Source organism: Melanostigma gelatinosum, assembly GCF_949748355.1.
Source record: "Melanostigma gelatinosum genome assembly, chromosome: 17".
Classification (NCBI taxonomy): domain Eukaryota; kingdom Metazoa; phylum Chordata; class Actinopteri; order Perciformes; family Zoarcidae; genus Melanostigma; species Melanostigma gelatinosum.
Genome location: NC_136650.1, coordinates 4,190,771 through 4,210,156, shown reverse-complemented (window position 1 = coordinate 4,210,156; position 19,386 = coordinate 4,190,771). Strand labels below are relative to the sequence as shown.

General features: G+C 42.4%; 1 protein-coding gene across 1 annotated transcript in view; it reads right to left on the bottom strand.

Annotated features, from left to right (window-relative positions):
• Positions 1 to 481: 481 nt before the first annotated feature.
• pvrl2l (PVR cell adhesion molecule related 2 like) overlaps positions 482 to 19,386 on the bottom strand; it is a 298,583-nt gene continuing 279,678 nt past the window's right edge. The window contains exons 7-10 of the mRNA XM_079287576.1: positions 10,043 to 10,172; positions 8,841 to 8,898; positions 6,085 to 6,180; positions 482 to 5,472 (exon numbers count right to left, since the gene is read on the bottom strand). Of these exons, the coding sequence (XP_079143702.1) occupies positions 5,275 to 5,472; positions 6,085 to 6,180; positions 8,841 to 8,898; positions 10,043 to 10,172 (482 nt within the window). The 3' untranslated portion in view covers positions 482 to 5,274. The remainder of the gene's footprint in view (positions 5,473 to 6,084; positions 6,181 to 8,840; positions 8,899 to 10,042; positions 10,173 to 19,386) is intronic.

The following is a 19,386-nucleotide window of genomic DNA, read 5'->3' as shown; positions in this document are numbered from 1 at the left end:
GTACCAATCACATATATTAAGACTGGTGTCTGACCTGAGCCTGTGGAGCTGCCTTTAGCTTAGCATCGCTGCTAAATGATTTGTTTACTTCCTGAATCCTGTTGCGAGAGCAGGAAGTGTCCGGAGCAGGACCGGTCCAAGCTTCTACAAGAAGGTGACAAACTTTTAAAGACATTTGTTGGCCTTAATTTCAAAAAGCAAATAAACTAATTTAAGACTTTTTAAGGATCACAGGATATGTATGAAAAGATTGCTTGATAACAGGATCAACTCAACTCTAAATCTACTCATTACCTGAAGATATAAACAAAATGTTTGGACGAAGCAGATCTCCATCGTGCCGCTCTGCTGTTTTCTTCAGCTTCACTCTTCATCCTGCTGACAGGGGTCGATAATAACCACCAAGACCACCCTGTCCTTTTTGGTTTACATTTTATTTGACAAGACAATGATCTGTAAAACATGTACAATAGGTTTCCCGAAAAGCATACAAAATGATAATCCATCTGCGATAAAACAAAATACAAATGAAAGAAAATCGATAAGCACAAAATACTATATCATCTCCAGTGTTTGTGGCGTTTTTTTTTCTTTTTTTCTAGCATTGCCATCATCGACGTCAAACCCATGACATGTTTGTGTGTTTCCCCCTTTCATGTTCCGTTATATCTAGACAAGAAGTGGAAAACTGACAAGCTAAAAATAACATAAAGAAGGCACGTCTGGCTCCGTGATGAGAAGCTGTGATGATGATGGTTAAAAGAGAGAGAACGGTGAGGTGTGAAAGAGAACGCAAACGAGGGAGAGGACCAGATTCACACCGTTATTGAGGACATTCACAGCTTGTGTTTCTGGCATCGGACCCGGAACAGGGGGGGAGCGGGGAGACGGAGCAAAGCACCGTGGCCGAAATGCAACTCTGCAGCTCCCACAGACGGGACACGGGCCCCTCGATATAATAGATACTTTGAAATCACAAGTCTCCCCACTTCTCACCCTCCTATAACTGCTGACTCATGCTTTTTGAGAAAGTCCCGCCTGTAAACCGACTTGGAGCTAATATCTTTGAGCAATGTTGTTGTTGTTGGCAGCTCCGTGACGGCACTCCTGGCGATGTCTAGAACACGTGCTGAGTCATTGGTCTGAAATATAATGAGTCCCAATGATTGTCTTTCCCTTTGTGCTCAATCTATCAACAGCAGCCAACATATTAATGCACAAAAAACTAAATATTCATTAATTTACATTTAATTCTGCTTCATGACTTTTTTTTTTCCTGTGGCAGGGCCATGAAACACATTCGTGATTGTCTGACACTGCACCATATGAGCGAGTCAGAAAGCGACACACTCATGGTGGTCCGACTCTTCTTGCACAACTGGGAGCTTTTATCCCATTGGTCCATGCAGCATGCCGACATTCCCTTTAATCACAATGAACATCTCGCTTATACTGCTGACTATCGTAGAAGTCTCTATATATCCTGCACCCGTGCTGAATTTATACTGTGGATCCAGTGACCATTATAGATGAGAACCAATTAAAGCAACTAAAATAACCAACCAATTACCACACCATGAGTCAGTTATGTTACAACAGATACAATTAAATTGGTAAGACAGATTTGTGGCTCTTTTCGGGATGGATCAAACTTGTCGCCGCGTTTCAGTTAACAAGCAGCAGAAAGTGGTACTTCCATTATAACTACCAATTTATGAGAAAAAAACACCCAAAAACTCGGCACCAAAGCTAGCGATGATTGTATACTAACAGATGATTGTCATACGTCAGAAAAACTAAAATATTGCATTTCCTTTCGACCTCGCAGAAAGTGAAAGCTGTGAAGAGAAAATGTCCTTGTTTGTTGTTTTCTTGTTGTAAACTTTTCCTTTCTATTAGTCTCCATTTGTTTCTCCTCCTGTTTAAATCTCTATCTGTCAGCGCCTGTTAATGAACCGTTTTCAATTCCGTAGTGTAACCGACACCTGACTATGTGCTTTTGACGGTGATTTGGGCAACCACGGTCTCACTCCCAACAAATCAAATACGGAATCTTGGTCAGTGGCCGTACGGGTTAAACTGTAATGCTCCACGTACCCCTCTAGTGTCAGTTTTGCTCATGCAGGGCTGCCTCTAGTGGCTGTAGTAGTCAAGACTGGAGCAAAGGAGGAAGTCAGGTGTATTAGTATGAAGAGTGACAAACTCCATGTTGGGAGGAGGTCAGGGAGTGAAACCCAGGACTTTCACCCAGGAGGCTACTGTTCGTGTCACGTGTAAAACCGAAGGTTCACTTATTTTAATTTAAGAAGGGAAGTTAACAGGGGTGTAAAGATGAACAGATACGTGTCAAATAATCAATACTAGAGTCTTAGATATAGTAACGTCAATACAAAACTCTGAAACCAACTCAAAATTTGAGGGGAATCCGTCCAAAATGTGTCATAAAACGTCAGAAATTGATTTTTATGTCTTATCTGTGTTTATGAATTGGATGGAAAATTGATTTATAAGTAGGTGTATGAGTGGAAAGAGAGAGGCTAATGTGGAGCTAGCTAGCTAACGAGCTATGTAGAGTCACGAAAACAAAGGGGATCAAAATGTGCCGGGCGGTCGTTTTGCATGCGGGAGGCTGAGCTACGTTTAACAGCAGTACACAGGAGTTTAGAGCTACCTTCTTTAGCTTGTTGGCTAAACGTTAGCAAGTGTTGATGAATTACCATTGCTAGCTTAGACCGCATAGTGTCCTGTTGTTACTTAGCAGCTAGCTCTGGGTAAAGATGGATAAGTTAACGTACGTAACGTACTTAACTTATGAATGTTACTTAAGTTAGGTAACAAACATACTGAATTCAAGCCCAAACCATGACCTTTTCCTAAATTGCCATTGCCATTAACTTTCTTCAGTTTGCGATGTAAACCACGCGTTGAATCTATCCTGCAAAAATGCAAAATTACGCTAAAGGGCCACCCAGTGCGCTAAAAAGTGACGCCAGGGGGACCGAGTGTCCGTATGTGACGGGTTGGGAGGGATGTCGGATTTAGGCCGCTAGATCCTATCGTCACGACTGTCAACATTACCTCAAGGGGATCTGTGCACCTCGAGGCCTCAATCAGGACCTCAGGATTAGAGATGAGAGAAAAGATTGCATCTCTGGGTGCCTGCCGAGCCGTCACACAACCGAAAGAAATACCTCCCACTCTCTCAACATAAATTGGTCTTGTGCTCGTGGTGTGCGTGAATGTGACAGATGCACTGAGACGGACATAAAAAAAAAAAAAAAACAGCTTTCTTGTTGTTATTTTTTGACATTCAAAAATGCTTTTACAAATGGAGAAGATTATTCCGCAAACAGCCTTGGGAAAAGTGTTTCAACAAGCCAACAATCATGCCATGCAGAGTAATATGAACAAGTAGTAAAGTCCACACCATTTAATTTTTTCCCCATATATTCAAATAAAACAGTTTAGTATTAAGTGACAACCTCAATGCACCCGTGAAAAATAAAATAGTAATACACACTTTATTTTTTTGGTGTTTTTTTTTTTTAAATTTGACATTTAACAAACTTCCATCCCCTGTACAGAGGCACTGATAACACCTACACTGGTTTATTTTTTTGTGTACACATTTCACCAACAATATATTAATCATCAATATTTTCAATACTATTTACACAGTTTGTTCATCATTTGGTACATCTGACATCTATGAAGACCATTTTTTTTATTCAGCCTGGCATAGTTGTTGCTCACCTTTTTGTTCTGAATTGGCTAAAAATGCAAAATGCATATTTTCTACATATGTAAAATGTTCTGCATATATCAGAGCGTGTGACCATTTTAATCTGATAAAATGGCTGTAATGGCAATATTTTTCTAATACATGCTGAGCATTTTCACACTCATTCCGCATCAGGTTTTCTCAGCCTTATTAGTGTGATTTATTAGAGGAGGACGAAATACAAACATTGGTGTTTTTTCTAACCCTGTTGTGTGTGTGTGTGCTTTGCTGTAAACTGGGTTTCATCTCCCCAACACAAACAGTCTCACCCAAATCTTGCAATTATGAATCACGGAATCTTATTCATGTAATGTTGCCAGGTTACGAAGCATCAAAACAATGTTCACTTCCCCTTCGTTAGCGCTAACGAGCAACCCGGCGCTCCGGGGAAAGACGGGCCCTTTTGACAACGTAATAAAGTGGAATGTTTCTTTATTGGACTGTAGCCTGGAATATAGTGGGAAAGGTTGGATTTCTTTTCTTTGGAGCGATTGTAGGAGTTGATAAAGAACTGAAATACTTTCAAAGATCTTGAGTGATTAATTGAAGCTGCTTGGAGAGCAACATGCTTTGGACTTTCTGGGACCGTATTGAGATAGTATGTAATTAAAACCAAACCGACCGTGGAGGAAGAGTCCTTTGAACGGATTTCAAAGATGGTATTTTTTCACTTCCTTAGTATTGCAAGGCTGCAACAGGAGCCTGATGTTTAATCCCTAAATATAGATGTTCAAATCACTTTCCACGGCTGTAAACAGAAGAGCCCAGGACAGGCAGCTTCACATAAAACACTCATTTTTGCAACCGGGGACGTTTTATGTTCATGGCACAGAATGTTGCATATAATATTTCATACAGAATGCTCTTGAAATACTGTTGTCTTGCTGTTTTATTTTTGAGCTGAAATTTGGTTTCGCAAGCATCACACAGGCAGCGCGTGGTGTGTTAATTAGCTGAGGGGAGTGTTCCAGTTCACCTACATTGCAACACCTCTCAACCATGTAATTAACATATTGTAAAAGCCCGCCTCATTATATGCAATGCACATGTGAGTTCAAGTGCTACCGCTTCAGATATCAGGAACGACTGTGTGCATCCTAAACTGCTTTGAAAGCTTTGATATTTTGTGCTTTACTTTTGCTTTTCTTTAACAGATATTTGAAAAGTAATGATGATTAAAACCGCATATGACGCATGCAAGAGTTATAAACATGACGAAAAGGAAAAGCTTGTTACCTTTGCTTGCCATCCTATGTGTCAGTGTCAACAGAAAGGAAATCACTGCTTCTCACGCCTGTTTTTATGGGGAGATGCAAAAACATTTTGTCCCAAAAAAACAATAAATGTGCCTGGTAAAAAAAGATGAACTTGGATGCAAAATGTCATTGTGTGTGGGTTAAAACTTTCTCGCGTAGAACCAGGTGTGCTCGCCTTTTGCCTTTCATGCAAATTTAGGTGACCTGGAACGTGCCCATACGCCCGGGATGCGGTGGCTACACGTACATGGCGGGAGATACGAAGCTCTCGCCGCGGGAGATGTTGGCAGCCGGTTGCTCGTGATTGGATGAATCCAAGTTGTTGCCGCGGTGACCGTCGTCGGCGAGTTCGTTGGCTTTGTCGTATTTGGCCGAGTCGTCCAGAACAGGGGGTCCGCCGCCGTTCAGCGCTCCAGTGGTCTCGTCATCCAGGTTCTGCAAGGTGTCACACGTGTTTATGGGAATACAAACACATCAAATCCACTCACAGTCATACAACTCCTTATATACCAGGAGAAGTATGGGATGTTAGGGAAAGGTGCAAAGATCTTTAAAGTTACTACAAGGAACTTTCATTTTGTGTTGATTTTGGCGTTTCCTATGAAAATTAAATGATAGTGTTTCCGAGTCTGGGTCTGTCCCCGGTGGACTGGTTGCTGCTGGACGCCCCGCTGAAGTCTGAGCTGAGTTTCTGGTGAACCGGAATGATTCCGCCAGAATCCGACCCGGTGGCATCCAAATGACAAGCATTAAGAATAACTCTATAGAAATAGACAATCTTCAGTTGAAAGTTCCTTGTAGTAACAACGAATACTGTTGAAGTTACAACACACTTTTAGACTGTTTTAGTAATTGTACACAGCTTAATATTAATATCATTTGATTGACTGGAACAAAGCACAAACACCACGACGTCCCTACAACACAGTGTGTAGCTGTCCAAACAGATGTGGAGCCCACTGTGACATGAGTGTGGCTCATGCGTCGGCGGGCAAAAACACCTGCTTGTGTGTGTGTGAGTGTGTGAGTGTGTGCTGTGTTAGTTACTGTGACAGGCTCTCTCCCCGTGGGCTCGTAGTAAACCTCTCCTGGGTTGAGAGGGGCCGTCTCTGTGGCCTTGGGAGGCTCGGATGGCTTGTTCAGCTACATGGCACAGAAACCACACCGTATCAACCGCATCATCAGAAAACAGCACAAGATAATGCAGCCGAGAAGATAAGAGCTCGAGACAATGCATTCAAATAAGTGTATGCTAGCGGCGTAACAGAGGCTGCAGACTGGAGTCGTAAGTAAAGATAGTGTAGACTTTGAAAGAAAACACAACACACTTACAAATATGTAGCTGAACTCAGGCAATATAAGGCCCCCTTGTTCATTAGTTTTGACACTACAGCCTTACATGGTCTGGTATGAACTCTAGCTGACGGTGGCTAATGTTAGCTAAATTTAACTATCTGTGTAACATGACAAATAGGAAAATCCTGAAAACCCTAATCCTTATCCTAATTTCTACCTGTACTCATGTTGAATTTAAGACGTCAGAGATAAACATAATTATGTCTTTAAAGGGACAGTTCACCCTCTCATCTGTAGTGCTATGTATCGATCTCGATATTTTTGGTGTGAGTTGGCGAGTGTTGGAGGTATCGGCTGTAGAGATGTCTGTTTTCTCCCCAATATGAAGGAACTAAATGGCACTCGGCTTGTACTCAAGTTAATCCACAGACCTTGTCCAAGGAGGACGCCATTCATTTTTACATCTCGCGTCAGTGAGATGGTTGGTGGGTGTAGTTAAGAAAATAGTTCCGATATGAAACTGCTCCAAACAAGGTCTGTGGATTATCTTGAGTAACCGGGTCATAATTTCTGCAAAGAGACTTTGCTGTTGAGTGGTTTTAATGTATTTTGTTTGGCCACAAGCCGAGCAGCATTATATTGCAGAGAACAGTAATCTCTATGGCTGATTTCTCCAACACACAAAAACAAGTACAGGTACAGAGAAATATGTCTTGTTTCTGGAGTCGACAGTCCTTTTTAAGGAGCAGACTCAAAACAATATCCTGGCAAATGATCCTGTCATTGTCACTTGTGGCCACAGGGGGCGCTGTGCAGGAAAAGTTAAAAAGTCTCACTTTAAATTAGATTTTATTATCGTAGCACAGGGCATAGTTTGTTTTGGTTACGATAATACTATTTGTCATTTAATACTAATGACTCATTTCACTTGTAGCAGCTACAGCTACATTGTGTTTAGGCTCTGGCAGCACTTGGCTAAGATTAGGGAAAGACTGTAGTCTGGTTTATTTCAGTAAAATGTCCACAGTGCCCACTGAGACATTGCATGTTTATTAACAGTTTATAACCTTAACATAACATATCGTAATGTAAACATAACGACGAACGGGACTCCGGATGTAAACCCTGTGAAATAGACGACTTGCAGTTTGCTTCGAAGAACCTTTGACTTAACTTAAACTGACCCTCATCAAATGACTTGTATAGATATTTTCAATTGAGCCACTATATTAAGATAACGAGAGGCAGTTAGTCAGTAATAACCCCAATGAAATAGAAGCCTTTATCAGTATTGAAGAAAAACCATGTCTTCCATATAGACAGAAGGCTGACAGCTGACAAAGCGCTAAATACAAGGAACATGAAGGAAAAGTGGGAATTGGAATTAAATGTTATAATTGAAGATAATACGTAGAAAGATCTGTGCAACAACTGCTATAAAGAATATCGCCAAATATGGAAAGAATCCGACTGGAAATTAAAAATCCGATATTTTAATACACCTCCTACAAGCTCTTCATATGTGACAGATCCTTTGGCGGCATTATGTTGGAGAAAGTGTGGAGAAATAGGGGATCACACACATATCTTTTGGGATTGCCCAGTAATTCAACGGTTCTGGAAAAGGCAGAAATTGATCAAATCAAAGAAGTGGATGTCCCCTCAGAGTCATTGCTATTTCTGTTTGGCTCTATAGCAGATCTGAGGTATATTCTGTGCACGCTTTTATCAGGAAAATGATAACTGTAAACTGGAAGGATGCAAAACCACCAACCATAACTCAGTAGCTGCAGAGACTGAAACAAGTTCATGCAATGGAAAACATGACTGCAAATCTACAACTGCAAATAGACACTTTTATACGGAGACGGACCTGTGTTACATTATACCTGAGGGCTTAAACAAATGAGATGGGTTGTACTGTGCTGTACTACCACGACCACCATTAGTATGCCCACTTGTAACTAATCCTGCTCTGATACAAATGTCACCCTTCTGTAAAAGTCAGTTTATTTCATGATTTGTATTTACTCATTTAATTTTGATTCCATTTATTTCTTTTAAATTAAATTTCACTTCATTGTTATTACTTTACATATTTATTGTATATATTATTAAAATTGATTAAAACTTTTAAACTTTCACAGTTGAACCCCCCGTGTAACCCCATCTCAGCATTAACGGGCGTTTAGACATCTTTCATACATTCTAATCAACATAGAATTGCAGGGTTTTTGGTCTCATCACATAATGCGTTTGTGAGCACAGCGGTCACAAAAGTGTGATCGAATGATGGAATAACATGGGGGGGGGAGGACAGGAGGGCTCTAATGGAGCTCTTCACAAACCAAGCTCATTATTTCAACACACAAGCCAACTCAGATCTCCAATCAATAGCCATTAGCCCCATTATGACTGCCCAAATGGACTGCGTGTGTGTATTTTTGTGTGAGGAATATAATCGTGGTGACGATAAAGATTGATTTGAGTTCACGTCGAGCACTCACCATCTCTGTTGAGCTGCCTGCCTTCACAGGGGGAGGGGGCTTGTGCTTGGGGGGGCCCCTGATTGGAGAAAAGACAAAAGACAATGTGGCGCTGATTGTTGTTTCGTTCACACATCACATTTTCTTTTGTGCGAAACAAAGAAACAAGCCGGGCCACCGAGAGGCACAGCCGTAGAAGGTCTTGAAACATTGTGCCATAAACCAGTCCAGACTCTATAATCACTCTTTTAAATGGCAGAATGTTTTCTGAATTAAAGCGGTGAGATTTGTCTTAAAGGTTTTTGCACTTGAACCCTCGAGCAGATAATTTGTACTGGCAGGAAAATAAAAGTCTTTTGATTCTTTGGTCTTAATAGAGATTTCTCCAAGCGACAAGGCACCAGCTGAACTGGAGACCTTGTATAAACGATATGTGGCCCTTCACGCTTTCCATCAGCTCTGGGATTCGTAAAAAAAACCCAGCCCAACGGACCAGGTGTGACATCAAAGTCAGTTCCCCCATTAAGCAGTGTTTCCCTCCTTAAAGTTAAAGTCACAGCACGATTGTTTGGGTTATTTCACGTTTAGGTTGCGGGAAACAGTGTTTGATACAACACCTGTACCAGGTTCCCCCCTGTAGGTCACATTTGAGGCTTTAATATCATTTTACAGTCATTTCATGTAATATTATGAGACTGAGACTACTTTGCCAGGTGTTTTATATTCATCCGTCTGTCTGAGGACAGATTTCGTTGTGCAAGAGGGAGTAACCAAACTTTACAGGTGCAGCTGAGATCAAAACAGTTTGAAGATGGCTGAGGCCTCGCAATCTGTGTATCAAGTGTTCTCTTCATATTCAATTGGGCATCCAAAATTGGAAAAATGAAAAACATCAATAAAATCATTATTTCTTTTTTTTTTCAGCATAGTAGCCTATTTTGGTAAATGTCACGTTGAAAGTCTCCACCGTACGAACAGATTAACCTTTACAAGAAACAGAAAGTTGCCATGGATACAGTGAGTTGGACCATGAGCAGCATTGTCCAAGCATGGGTTCAGAGTACCGAGCATTTTAGGGAGTAAAATCTCCACGCGGCCTCACACCGACCTCAGGGGAGCGAGCTACTTTCCCCGCTGGGCCGACTCGTGACATGCAACAAGCCTGAATGAGCAATGCTCCCTATATTTTAGAGACAATGAAGTAGACGCTAATGAAGACTTACTCTCCGTCCTCCTGGCGCTTGCAGATGTAGTAGATGGTGCCAACGATGATGCCGATGAAGGCGAGGGCGCCGAGGATACCTCCGATGACGGCACCCGACGATGGCCCCGGAGTGATCTGCCTCTCCTCCTCTGTTATGGGGCGAGAAGAAGAAACAGAGAGGGTATTTTTCAAATCAGCAATTTGTTTGAATTTTACAGGGACTCTGCTCGTTCCACTCACTTGTATTTGTATTGTTCCGTGGCCCAGCAACAAAAACGCACCACACGCAGGAACAAGTTTGGTTTGATTGAATATGTGTAAGCCTCGTGACAAATCACAGCAGGGATGATGAGCAGGTCGTCAATAGTGTTTCTGTTCAGCGTGTGCCTCTGTGGTGCCACATAAGCATTAAGAATTCAATCGGAGGTCTCAGCTCAAAGCCCTTTGCTGTGCGCCAACACTCACGAATGGCGGAATTCTTGGCATCGCAGCCTCATCAGCTGAGTGTCACGCTGACCTCGACCCCTCCCTTCAATTAAGAGCCTGTTTGTAATTGGCGGATGGGTCGCAAGGCATCTAAATTGACTGTAAAAGCATCTAATTACAGCGGTGCTTTTTTTTATTTGAAGAGGCTGACAGCAGCTGCACACAACAACCACCACCACCACCACAGAGGGTTCTGCACAATCATCGGCTGCAATGCGGATTTTGGCAGCAACAACAAAGAGGGTTGAATTATTTCCACAGGTTGTTTGGTCCTCTTTGTTGGGAAAATCATATTTCATCACCAGCACCGAAGTAACAGCACTCCACCACGTTTGATACAGAGATGATAAAAGGATAACTGCCCCCATGATTTGCACTCATTTAGCTCTGCTACATACATTTTAGCTGAGGCGCGTATGGTTATTCAGCGGGAATGAAGCGCAGTTTTTACTGCTGCGAGAAACAAACTGTACTTCAATTTGCAGTAGAGTATTGAGTCTTCCCTCGAACTGCAGCTCGTGAAACACCAGAATGTATTTGAATGTATTAAAAAAACACATTTTCATCTGCCAGAAGTGATATCATCCTTTACTGCCTATCTTCAGGTCAAAGAACTGTTAGCATGGAGGGATCAAAAAAATATAAAGAAATATAAAAAAATTATGCAGAAACAAAAACAATTCGGTTCAGCTCGTCCCAAATCAATCTTTCTACCAAAGAAATAATCCTTAAAAAATGACTGATTGTTTCCAGAAAAGGCAAGTTCCATTTTGAGTGTTTCAAATGCAATTAGTTTTAATTATTTGATTCCTTCCCAAATTCATTTAAATTCATCTCCATTGTATCTTGGGGTGGCCAAAAATAAATGACATCTGTAGAAACTACATGCAACAAGTCATACGTGACAAAATAGAGGCAGGTGACAGAGTAGCTGGAACTATGCTTTTCATCACAGAGTGAGGAAGACTCCTCCTCCACCTCCTCACCAGCAGGTGGCGTTCTGTTTCAAGCTTACACGGCCCTCAAGGAGAGAGCGAGAGAAGAGTGGAGTGCACCCCAGGAGACGGATTACTCACACCTTTCTTACTCATTACATCCCTGAACAGGCAGGAAGCATCAGCCGCTGTCCTCATCGAACACACCTGTTCCTCTCACTGCAGGCCAACAGAGCTATCAAACTGCACATTGCAACAGTGAGTGCATTTCCATCCATCTGTGTTGATGAGTGCGTCGAGTTAAAGCAGAATGGAAATGCCAGATCTCTGAATACACGGCTAAATATAATTTCGGGAAAAGTTAGGTTGCTGATATTGAAAATATATATTTTTTCGAATAAATAATGCCAGTTCAGGACCAGTTTCTGGCAAATACCAGTCGGTATAAGTGGACAAATAACATAAATTGACTTACATAAGCATGGAAGTTCATTAACAACAAAACTTTTGAACGAGCACCGAAAAACAGCATCAGAATATGAGAGCAGAATACATCGTGAGAGAACGATCCTAGTTTTTGTGAATGCTTAGTTTGCAATGAGTGGGATTTTATTTTGTAAGATTTAAAGCAGTCCAAAGGGTTCTTGCTAACAGGTTTCAGAGGGAACAACGTGGAGTGCTTTGGGAAGCAGTAACAGGATGATGCCTCTCAAGTCAAATCCCCTGGAGTTTACTCTGCTGTTAGTTAGCAAAATGTAAGCACAACTTGGACGACAGTGAACAGAGAAAGCTCTCTCAAATGTAGTTACACCGTTCTTCTTGCTCACTCGAGACACCGATGGCCACATGAGTCTTATCGCTGGATCTGAAAAGCTTTTCCGTTGACATTGGGCAAAGGGAGGGTACACAGACTATCACAGGGCTGACACAGAAACAGTCAACCATTCACGCTCACATTCACACATAGTGCAATTTAGATTCTTCAATTCTGCATGTCTTTGGACTGTGGGAGGAAACCCGTTGAAAACCCAGGCTGACACTGGGAGAACATGCAAGTTCCACACAGAAGGGCCGTCCAGCCCGGGTTTCGAACCAGTATCCCTCCTGCTGTGAGGCGACAGAGCTAATCACAACACAATCTTGCTGCATTTTACAATTACCATACAAAAATGCAATGTCAGGTAATAAGCTTTGACGAAACATGTAATCTAATCTACTGTTGCAGGAATAAGTCCTAAAACCAGGAAATGAGTCAGCATTTTTGCACTTTTCCCTCATCTTGAAGTTTTTGGTTAGTTGGTTGTTTTTGGTTCGATGACTGATATAAGGTCTGTGTTTGACACAAGCTGAAAAGATCTCAACATTTAGTTTGAAGACAAAAAGGCGGTTGCTAACAAACCGTCATCACGAGAACACTAGTCCGCCTTTACAGCCTGGTTGTGTTTACTCGTTCCCTTATAGCCTAGCATTCTACTTCTGGTGATTGCATTCACGCTTTAAAAATTATAAAAGTGCTTTTCATTTGTGAAGATCATCTTGCCGAATTAAACGTACAAGTATCATAAACGTTTGTTTGCCACAGAGCTTCTTTTCTGCAATAATCCAATGGAAAAAATCTCATTGGCTTTTTCTCGAGTGAACCAGTGCGATGCTAACTTCTGGGTTAACTTCTACAAAAAAAACCGTCATCCCTCAGCACTCTATGTTACTGAAGCAATATCAGACAATTCTGCACCAATACCATTGTTCCTTGGCAAAACAGGACATAATGTAAAGTAATGGTGTGGAGGTTGGGTTGGATGGACATGTAGGGTGTCTGGAGACCTTATTAATGCCGGTCTTTTTATCAACCGTCAGCAGTGTGTAATCTGTCAAAACTGCGATATATTTTCTAACCTTAATCTCACCAGTTGCCCTGTGCAGATATTGTAGAAAGTGAACATTTTGAAAATGTTAGAATTAAACGTAAAAAATGTTCCCACTGAACGCAATCCTGAGGTTTGGCAGAAGTATCCAATCCAAGCATTCTAGTGCGGTGACAGGGTTGTACAGAGGAGTGTTGGTGGAGGAGAACATTAAGTATACCAGAAGCTGGGGAACTTGGAGAACGTTTTGCCCATTAACTTAAAGTTTGTTCTATGTCTAGGTGTAAGCAAACCTTGAAAAACTTTGCCTCTACTGTAGCTTTTTGGTTAAAGTTTTAAATCTCCCACATGCTGTAGTGGTGAGTCAACCCTCCCACTGTCTCTTCCTATCTGTTCCGGGATCCACACGTCCTCATCTGTTCTCACCTTTGAGGACTGCACCCTTCACTTCCATTCAACTCTATCCATTACAGGCAATCTTTATCCGAAATGCAGCTCGATTGCCCCATCAGCGAGTCGGTGCTGGTTCCTGCTGAAATATTTATATAAATTACCAAACATTGATATTGTTAAATCAATAGCTCGGGCTTCATTTTGTAGCGTTGCCTTTTAGATGTGAAAATGAGTGGGTGGGAACCAGGCACACTGCAGCAGACCTTCACTCCTGCTTAGCTCTGTCTGTTTCTGTCCATTTCTCACTCCCTCGCTCGGTAGCAAAACACGCCAGATATAATGCTGTTATCTGAGTGACACTCGTGGTGAGAAATTGCTACCGTATCACGCGCAATTCAAATGAAATTGAAACAACAGTCCCTGTCTAAAGTGCTCCGTTGCTCTCTCTTATCAAACACTCCATTGTGTGGGCTGTATAAGCCATCAGAGAAACACATTGTGCTGAAGGCCTGCACTTAACCAGCTCTCCCTGTTACACAACATGGATACAAAAATACAACAGCCAAACAAAAAAAAAACATTGTTACACACACAGATTCATGCACCACAGAAACACAGGTAACTACCGTAATAGGCTGCTTCTAATGTTCAGGATCTACATCACAAGTCACAGAGTGGGAAACATGAAGAACCAAATCAAACAAGAGGCAAGGCAATTTGTCAGACTAATTTAGGCCATACTGTATTTACGCCACCGAAACGGTGGATATGTGTGAATCATCTACTTGAGTGTCGACCATAGTCCCAAACGCACACCACGGACGCGTTCTCTTTCTACTGTCCACTTGGAGGATGTGGTCCAGACAATAGATATGCTACAATTTGTATCGTCACAACAAATCGCCGGTACGCGGACGTCTACACAGAACCATGTGTTTTCCCTCTGATGACAAAATGTATGGCACTCAGACGCTACATTTTCGGCATACTTCAGCTTTAGGGGTACCAGGTAGTTTAAGATGAAGAAACGTATCGTAGATTTGAATACGAAATATTTGCGATCAGACCAAGGTAGACTAACTTTTAGCAGCTGAGAGTCTCTCGCGGTAGGTGAGGACCAAATAAATTCAACATTTACAATATTGCTGTGAAAAAAACTGATCACTCACTTTTTACAGGCCAAAAACTGCATTCCCCGAATGATGAATTCAGTTGTTAAATCAAGAGAGAAAATATTATAACCATTACAACTGTGTTCCATACAATAGGATTGATACAAAAAAAAGTCTTACATTAGGTTTAGTTTCGCGTACATGAACAGTTCTCTTGTTCATTTCCGATTTTGCAGTTCTGATTGATTGAAAGTCATGTTTTTATTTGCTCATTGATCCATATTCTCATTTGTGACCCACTACTCTTAACCCGCCCCCCGCCGGCAGGGGGCACAAGTTTAACCTGCTGGTATAATCTCTGACTTTCATCACGGATTGGTCGCAATCATGTATACGCATCAACACAATGTTCATTCAGTGTGTGGAGTGTGAGTGGACGAGAAAATAAGAAAGAATGAGAAAGGGGGCAAGAGGAAGAGAAAGTTTTTGGGCATAGTTAAAACTAAAATATATGTTGCCTGTTTGATAATGCCATGCTAATATATAGACTGTACAGAAGAAGTGGATGTAGTCATGGTGACGTCACCCGGTTTGTGGACTCCGGTTTTGAAGCCTTGAGTGCAGCGTTTTGGCCGACGCCATTTTGGTTCTTTGCAACCAGTGGTTGGACTGTGGAGGAGTGAAGCCTTGGTAAAGTTGCAGTGGCTGCCTGTCAATCACAAGGTAGCCCCGCCCTAAAGCATCCCCTGCTTTATGGTCTGTGTGACTCTAAATGGAGCATCATTTACTAAATGAACATCATGCTGTGTTGAAGAATACTTGAAACTAGAGATTGAGACATAAACTCATGTTTACAATGTTTACTGAGGTAATAAATCAAGAGAGAAGTAGAGTCATTTTCTCATAGACTTCTATACAACCGGAGGAGTCGCCCCCTGATGGACAACGGAGAGAATGGAAGTTTAAGGCACTTCAGCATTGGCTTTACTTTTTAAAACCGGAGGTTGCCACCTGGTAACAACAGTAAACAGAAACAAAACGGGCACAGCAGCCTATTCGTGGTCTGTTGTGAATGTGTGGAGATTCTCCTGGAACGAAGTTAGATTCTCAGCCTGAATTATGCCCCCAGTCCGGCCCTCATTGTGGGTTGTGTCCATTCAAACAAGCAACACAGCAGTGGTTGTTGCAGACACACCTGGCCGGAGATCTGCACTCTGCTGCACCTTTCTAGCTCCGCCTGTTTCTCTCCCTGACTCACTCACAGGAGAGAAGACGAGAAAAGAATACTTGGATCTGAGAGTCGGTGGGAACACAGAGAGGGAGGAGGGGGGATCAAAGGAGGAGAGGACGGAAGGAAGGAAGGAAAATGGAGAGGAGCGTGAAGGTGAAGCAGTGGAGGAGTGAAGGGAGGGAAGAGGAGCGATAAACGCGGGAGGGAAGGAGGGGTGAGGGGGCGATGGGAGCGTTAGCGGCCTGCGGGGAAAAAAGAGAAGGAGATTTTAAAGGTCTAAACACTCCCCAGGGAGGCCGTGAGTGACACTGGAACAACAACTGCCTCTCTCGCGCTCTCAGTTTCTTAAAATCTTTCTTTCACCTCCTCCATTTTCAGTCGTTTTTTTCCTTCTTATTTTTCACTTTCTCTGTAACCCTCCTGATATTTTTCACTCTCTCTCCGTCGCTGAGTCTCAACCACTTCCTCTCTCTTTCCTTTCATGCCTCTCATGCTCGTCCTTCAACTCCATCAGACAACTGCACTCTGTACTTCTACACGCCTCCAGGTAAGACACAGTCTCTCAAACGCTTTGTTTATCTCTCTTTTCACAGCCACTTTGTCGCCTTCTGTTGCGGTGTGTTGCTCACTTGTTCTATACGTGCAAACATGAAAAATGCTGTTTTTACTTTGTCCTTACCTTAACAAAAACACCTATTTTTCACAGTGTGACCCCCCTCCCCCTTCCCCAACTCTGACTCACAAACAGCGGCATGCAGTGCGCCCTCTCGCATTTACAGACTCTGAAAAGGCAAATTGACTCTCAAAAACACACAAAGCGCACATCCATAAATATGAGCGAGCGGCATGTGGCCCACCAAGCACTAAAGAGAACACTGAAATTACTGCAATCAGCAAGCAATTATGATGAATGAAAACGGAATGATTGTAATCTTCGAGGCTAAAAGCTTCCTCGTTTCTTTCAGCAGGGCACGTGAACAGAAAAAAGGGTTGAGAGCTGGAGAGAGACAGATAGTGGGGAGGAGAAAGGAAAAGGTGAGTGGGAGAAAACAGAAAGAGAGAGCTCTATGAAGATCTGCGTCGTTGAATAGTGTGATGCACATTCAAGCTCTTTTACTGTCTTTCATCGCAGAACCTCTCAAAGTGGATTGAATAACAAAATGACATTATTTTACCAAAAATCTATTCATTGGGAGGATTTATTTCACCATGAATAATTGTGGACAAGTAAGATGTTATAGGCCTCCAGTTGCATCGCCAATTGCAGGACTCCACATAAATGTTTGCTTTGGAGGTAAAATATTAGCCACGGATAAAAGGAAATGTGTTAAAGGGAAAGTGTGTAGAATTTAGTAGTGATGTAGATTTCAACCAACTGAATACCCTCCGCTCACTCCTCCAAGACTGGGGTAACGTGAGCCGCAGAGTGCCAAACCGTGGTAACATCGTTCACCTCGCTCAGAGGCCATCCATACCGCAATAACACTATAAGGAGCAACAGTAGTCAGACGGCTCTGCATGTGAAAGGCTCTCTCTGGACAGGTGGAAACCTCCAGTTTTGAAAAGGGGAGCCAATGCTGAAGTGCCTTGAACTTGCATTATGTCAAATGGCCAGCAGGGGGCGACTCCTCTGTCTGCAACAATAAGTCTGATTGTATTGAAGTCTATGAGAAAATTACTCTACTTCTCTCTTGATTTATTCCCTCAGTAAACATTGTAAACATGAGTTTATGGTCTCAATCTCTAGTTTCAAGTCTTCTTCAATACAGCATGATGTTCATCTCGTAACTTATGGTCCATTTAGAGTCACACAGACCATAATGCAGGGGATGCTTTAGGGCGGGGCTACACAGTGATTGACAGGTCGCTGACCGCTGTCCAAACGTCCAGTGTTTGGTTTGCCCATTGTGGTCTACTGTAGAAACTTGGTGGTGCAATAAGGCGAATTCCATGAAGAGTACCGGCTCACGATGTATATGAAGGGCTTATTCTCAGTGAAAACACAACCACTCTTAGTTTCAGGTGATTATACACCAATGAAAACGTAGCTGTGGATATTATGTCCTATCTAATCTAATAGAGGAAATGCTACACACTAGGCTTGACGGGTCTTCTGTGTGGAGTTTGCATGTTCTCCCCGTGTCAGCATGGGTTCCCTCCGGGTTCTCCACAGTCCAAAGACATGCAGCTTAGGTTAATTGAAGACTCTAAATTGCCCGTAGTTGTGGATGTAAGCACAAAAGGTTGCCCGTCTCTGCGATTGTCTGGCGAACTCTCGAGAGTGCACCCTGCCTTTGCTCAATGTCAGCTAGGATCGTCTCCAGGAACCCCGCGGCCCTGAACAGGCGGTTAAAGATAATGGATGGATGGATCTTTCTGACTTCTGTTCTAGAAGATCCTTAAAACACAGTGCTTGTTTCATTTCCTTAATGATGTGTTTGACAGCATTCTAAAAGACTGCAAAGCACTTCATCACAGTTTTGAACAGCTACTGGTGAGTCAGCCAGTGTTCAAGGGTCCAATTTCTGTTTCTTTTGTCAGTGGGGAGTTTTCCCTTTCTCTATGGACAAAAGGTGAAACGGGGAGGACATGAATTTCGAGCGCTGCTATGACACAAATTGTTTTAATTATCTGAAACCGTCAATGGTAAATGTTGGGGTTTTGGTAACAGTCCCTTTCTAAAGCTGCATTGACCAACGGACAAAGTCCCCAGGGCTGAATGAAGACATGAGAGAGGGTTGCATTTTCCCTGTAGTGTTTTAAGAGTAATCTGAAAAGAAAAGAAGGATCAGGAATCATGAGCCAATCGAAAAACGCATTGGATGATGACTGGTCTCACTGGAACAATTGGGACAGCAGAAGAATCATGAATAAATTCCAGGCAGCTCCATCACTGTGCACTCAGTGTAATTAGCCTTCTGAGACCACACAAGAGCCATCCAAACCCACAGCTCTTTTGGTTATGGAGCGCCCTGCGGTGGAACAAAATGCAAAAAACATATGACGTTTGCACCTAATGTGTCACTAATAGGAAGGCAGGTCTCATGGGATCACTAAATGCACTTTAAATGCAATCCCATTGCACAGTTCAGCTCTCTCTCACACACACAAGCTCAAGTGCAGCGTGACCTTTTTGAATAAATCTGCCTATCAGTGCTCGCTGTGTTTGTGTGACAGATATCTTTGGATATGCAACACTTCACAGCCTCATCTGTAGCCAGCGTCTCCCCCTTTCATTTCCTGACAGCTGTGTGCGCGAGTCCTTTCTCCCCAATATGTCTCTACCCACTTAACAGATTAAAGAGCACACACACACACACACACACACAAATGTGAACTCA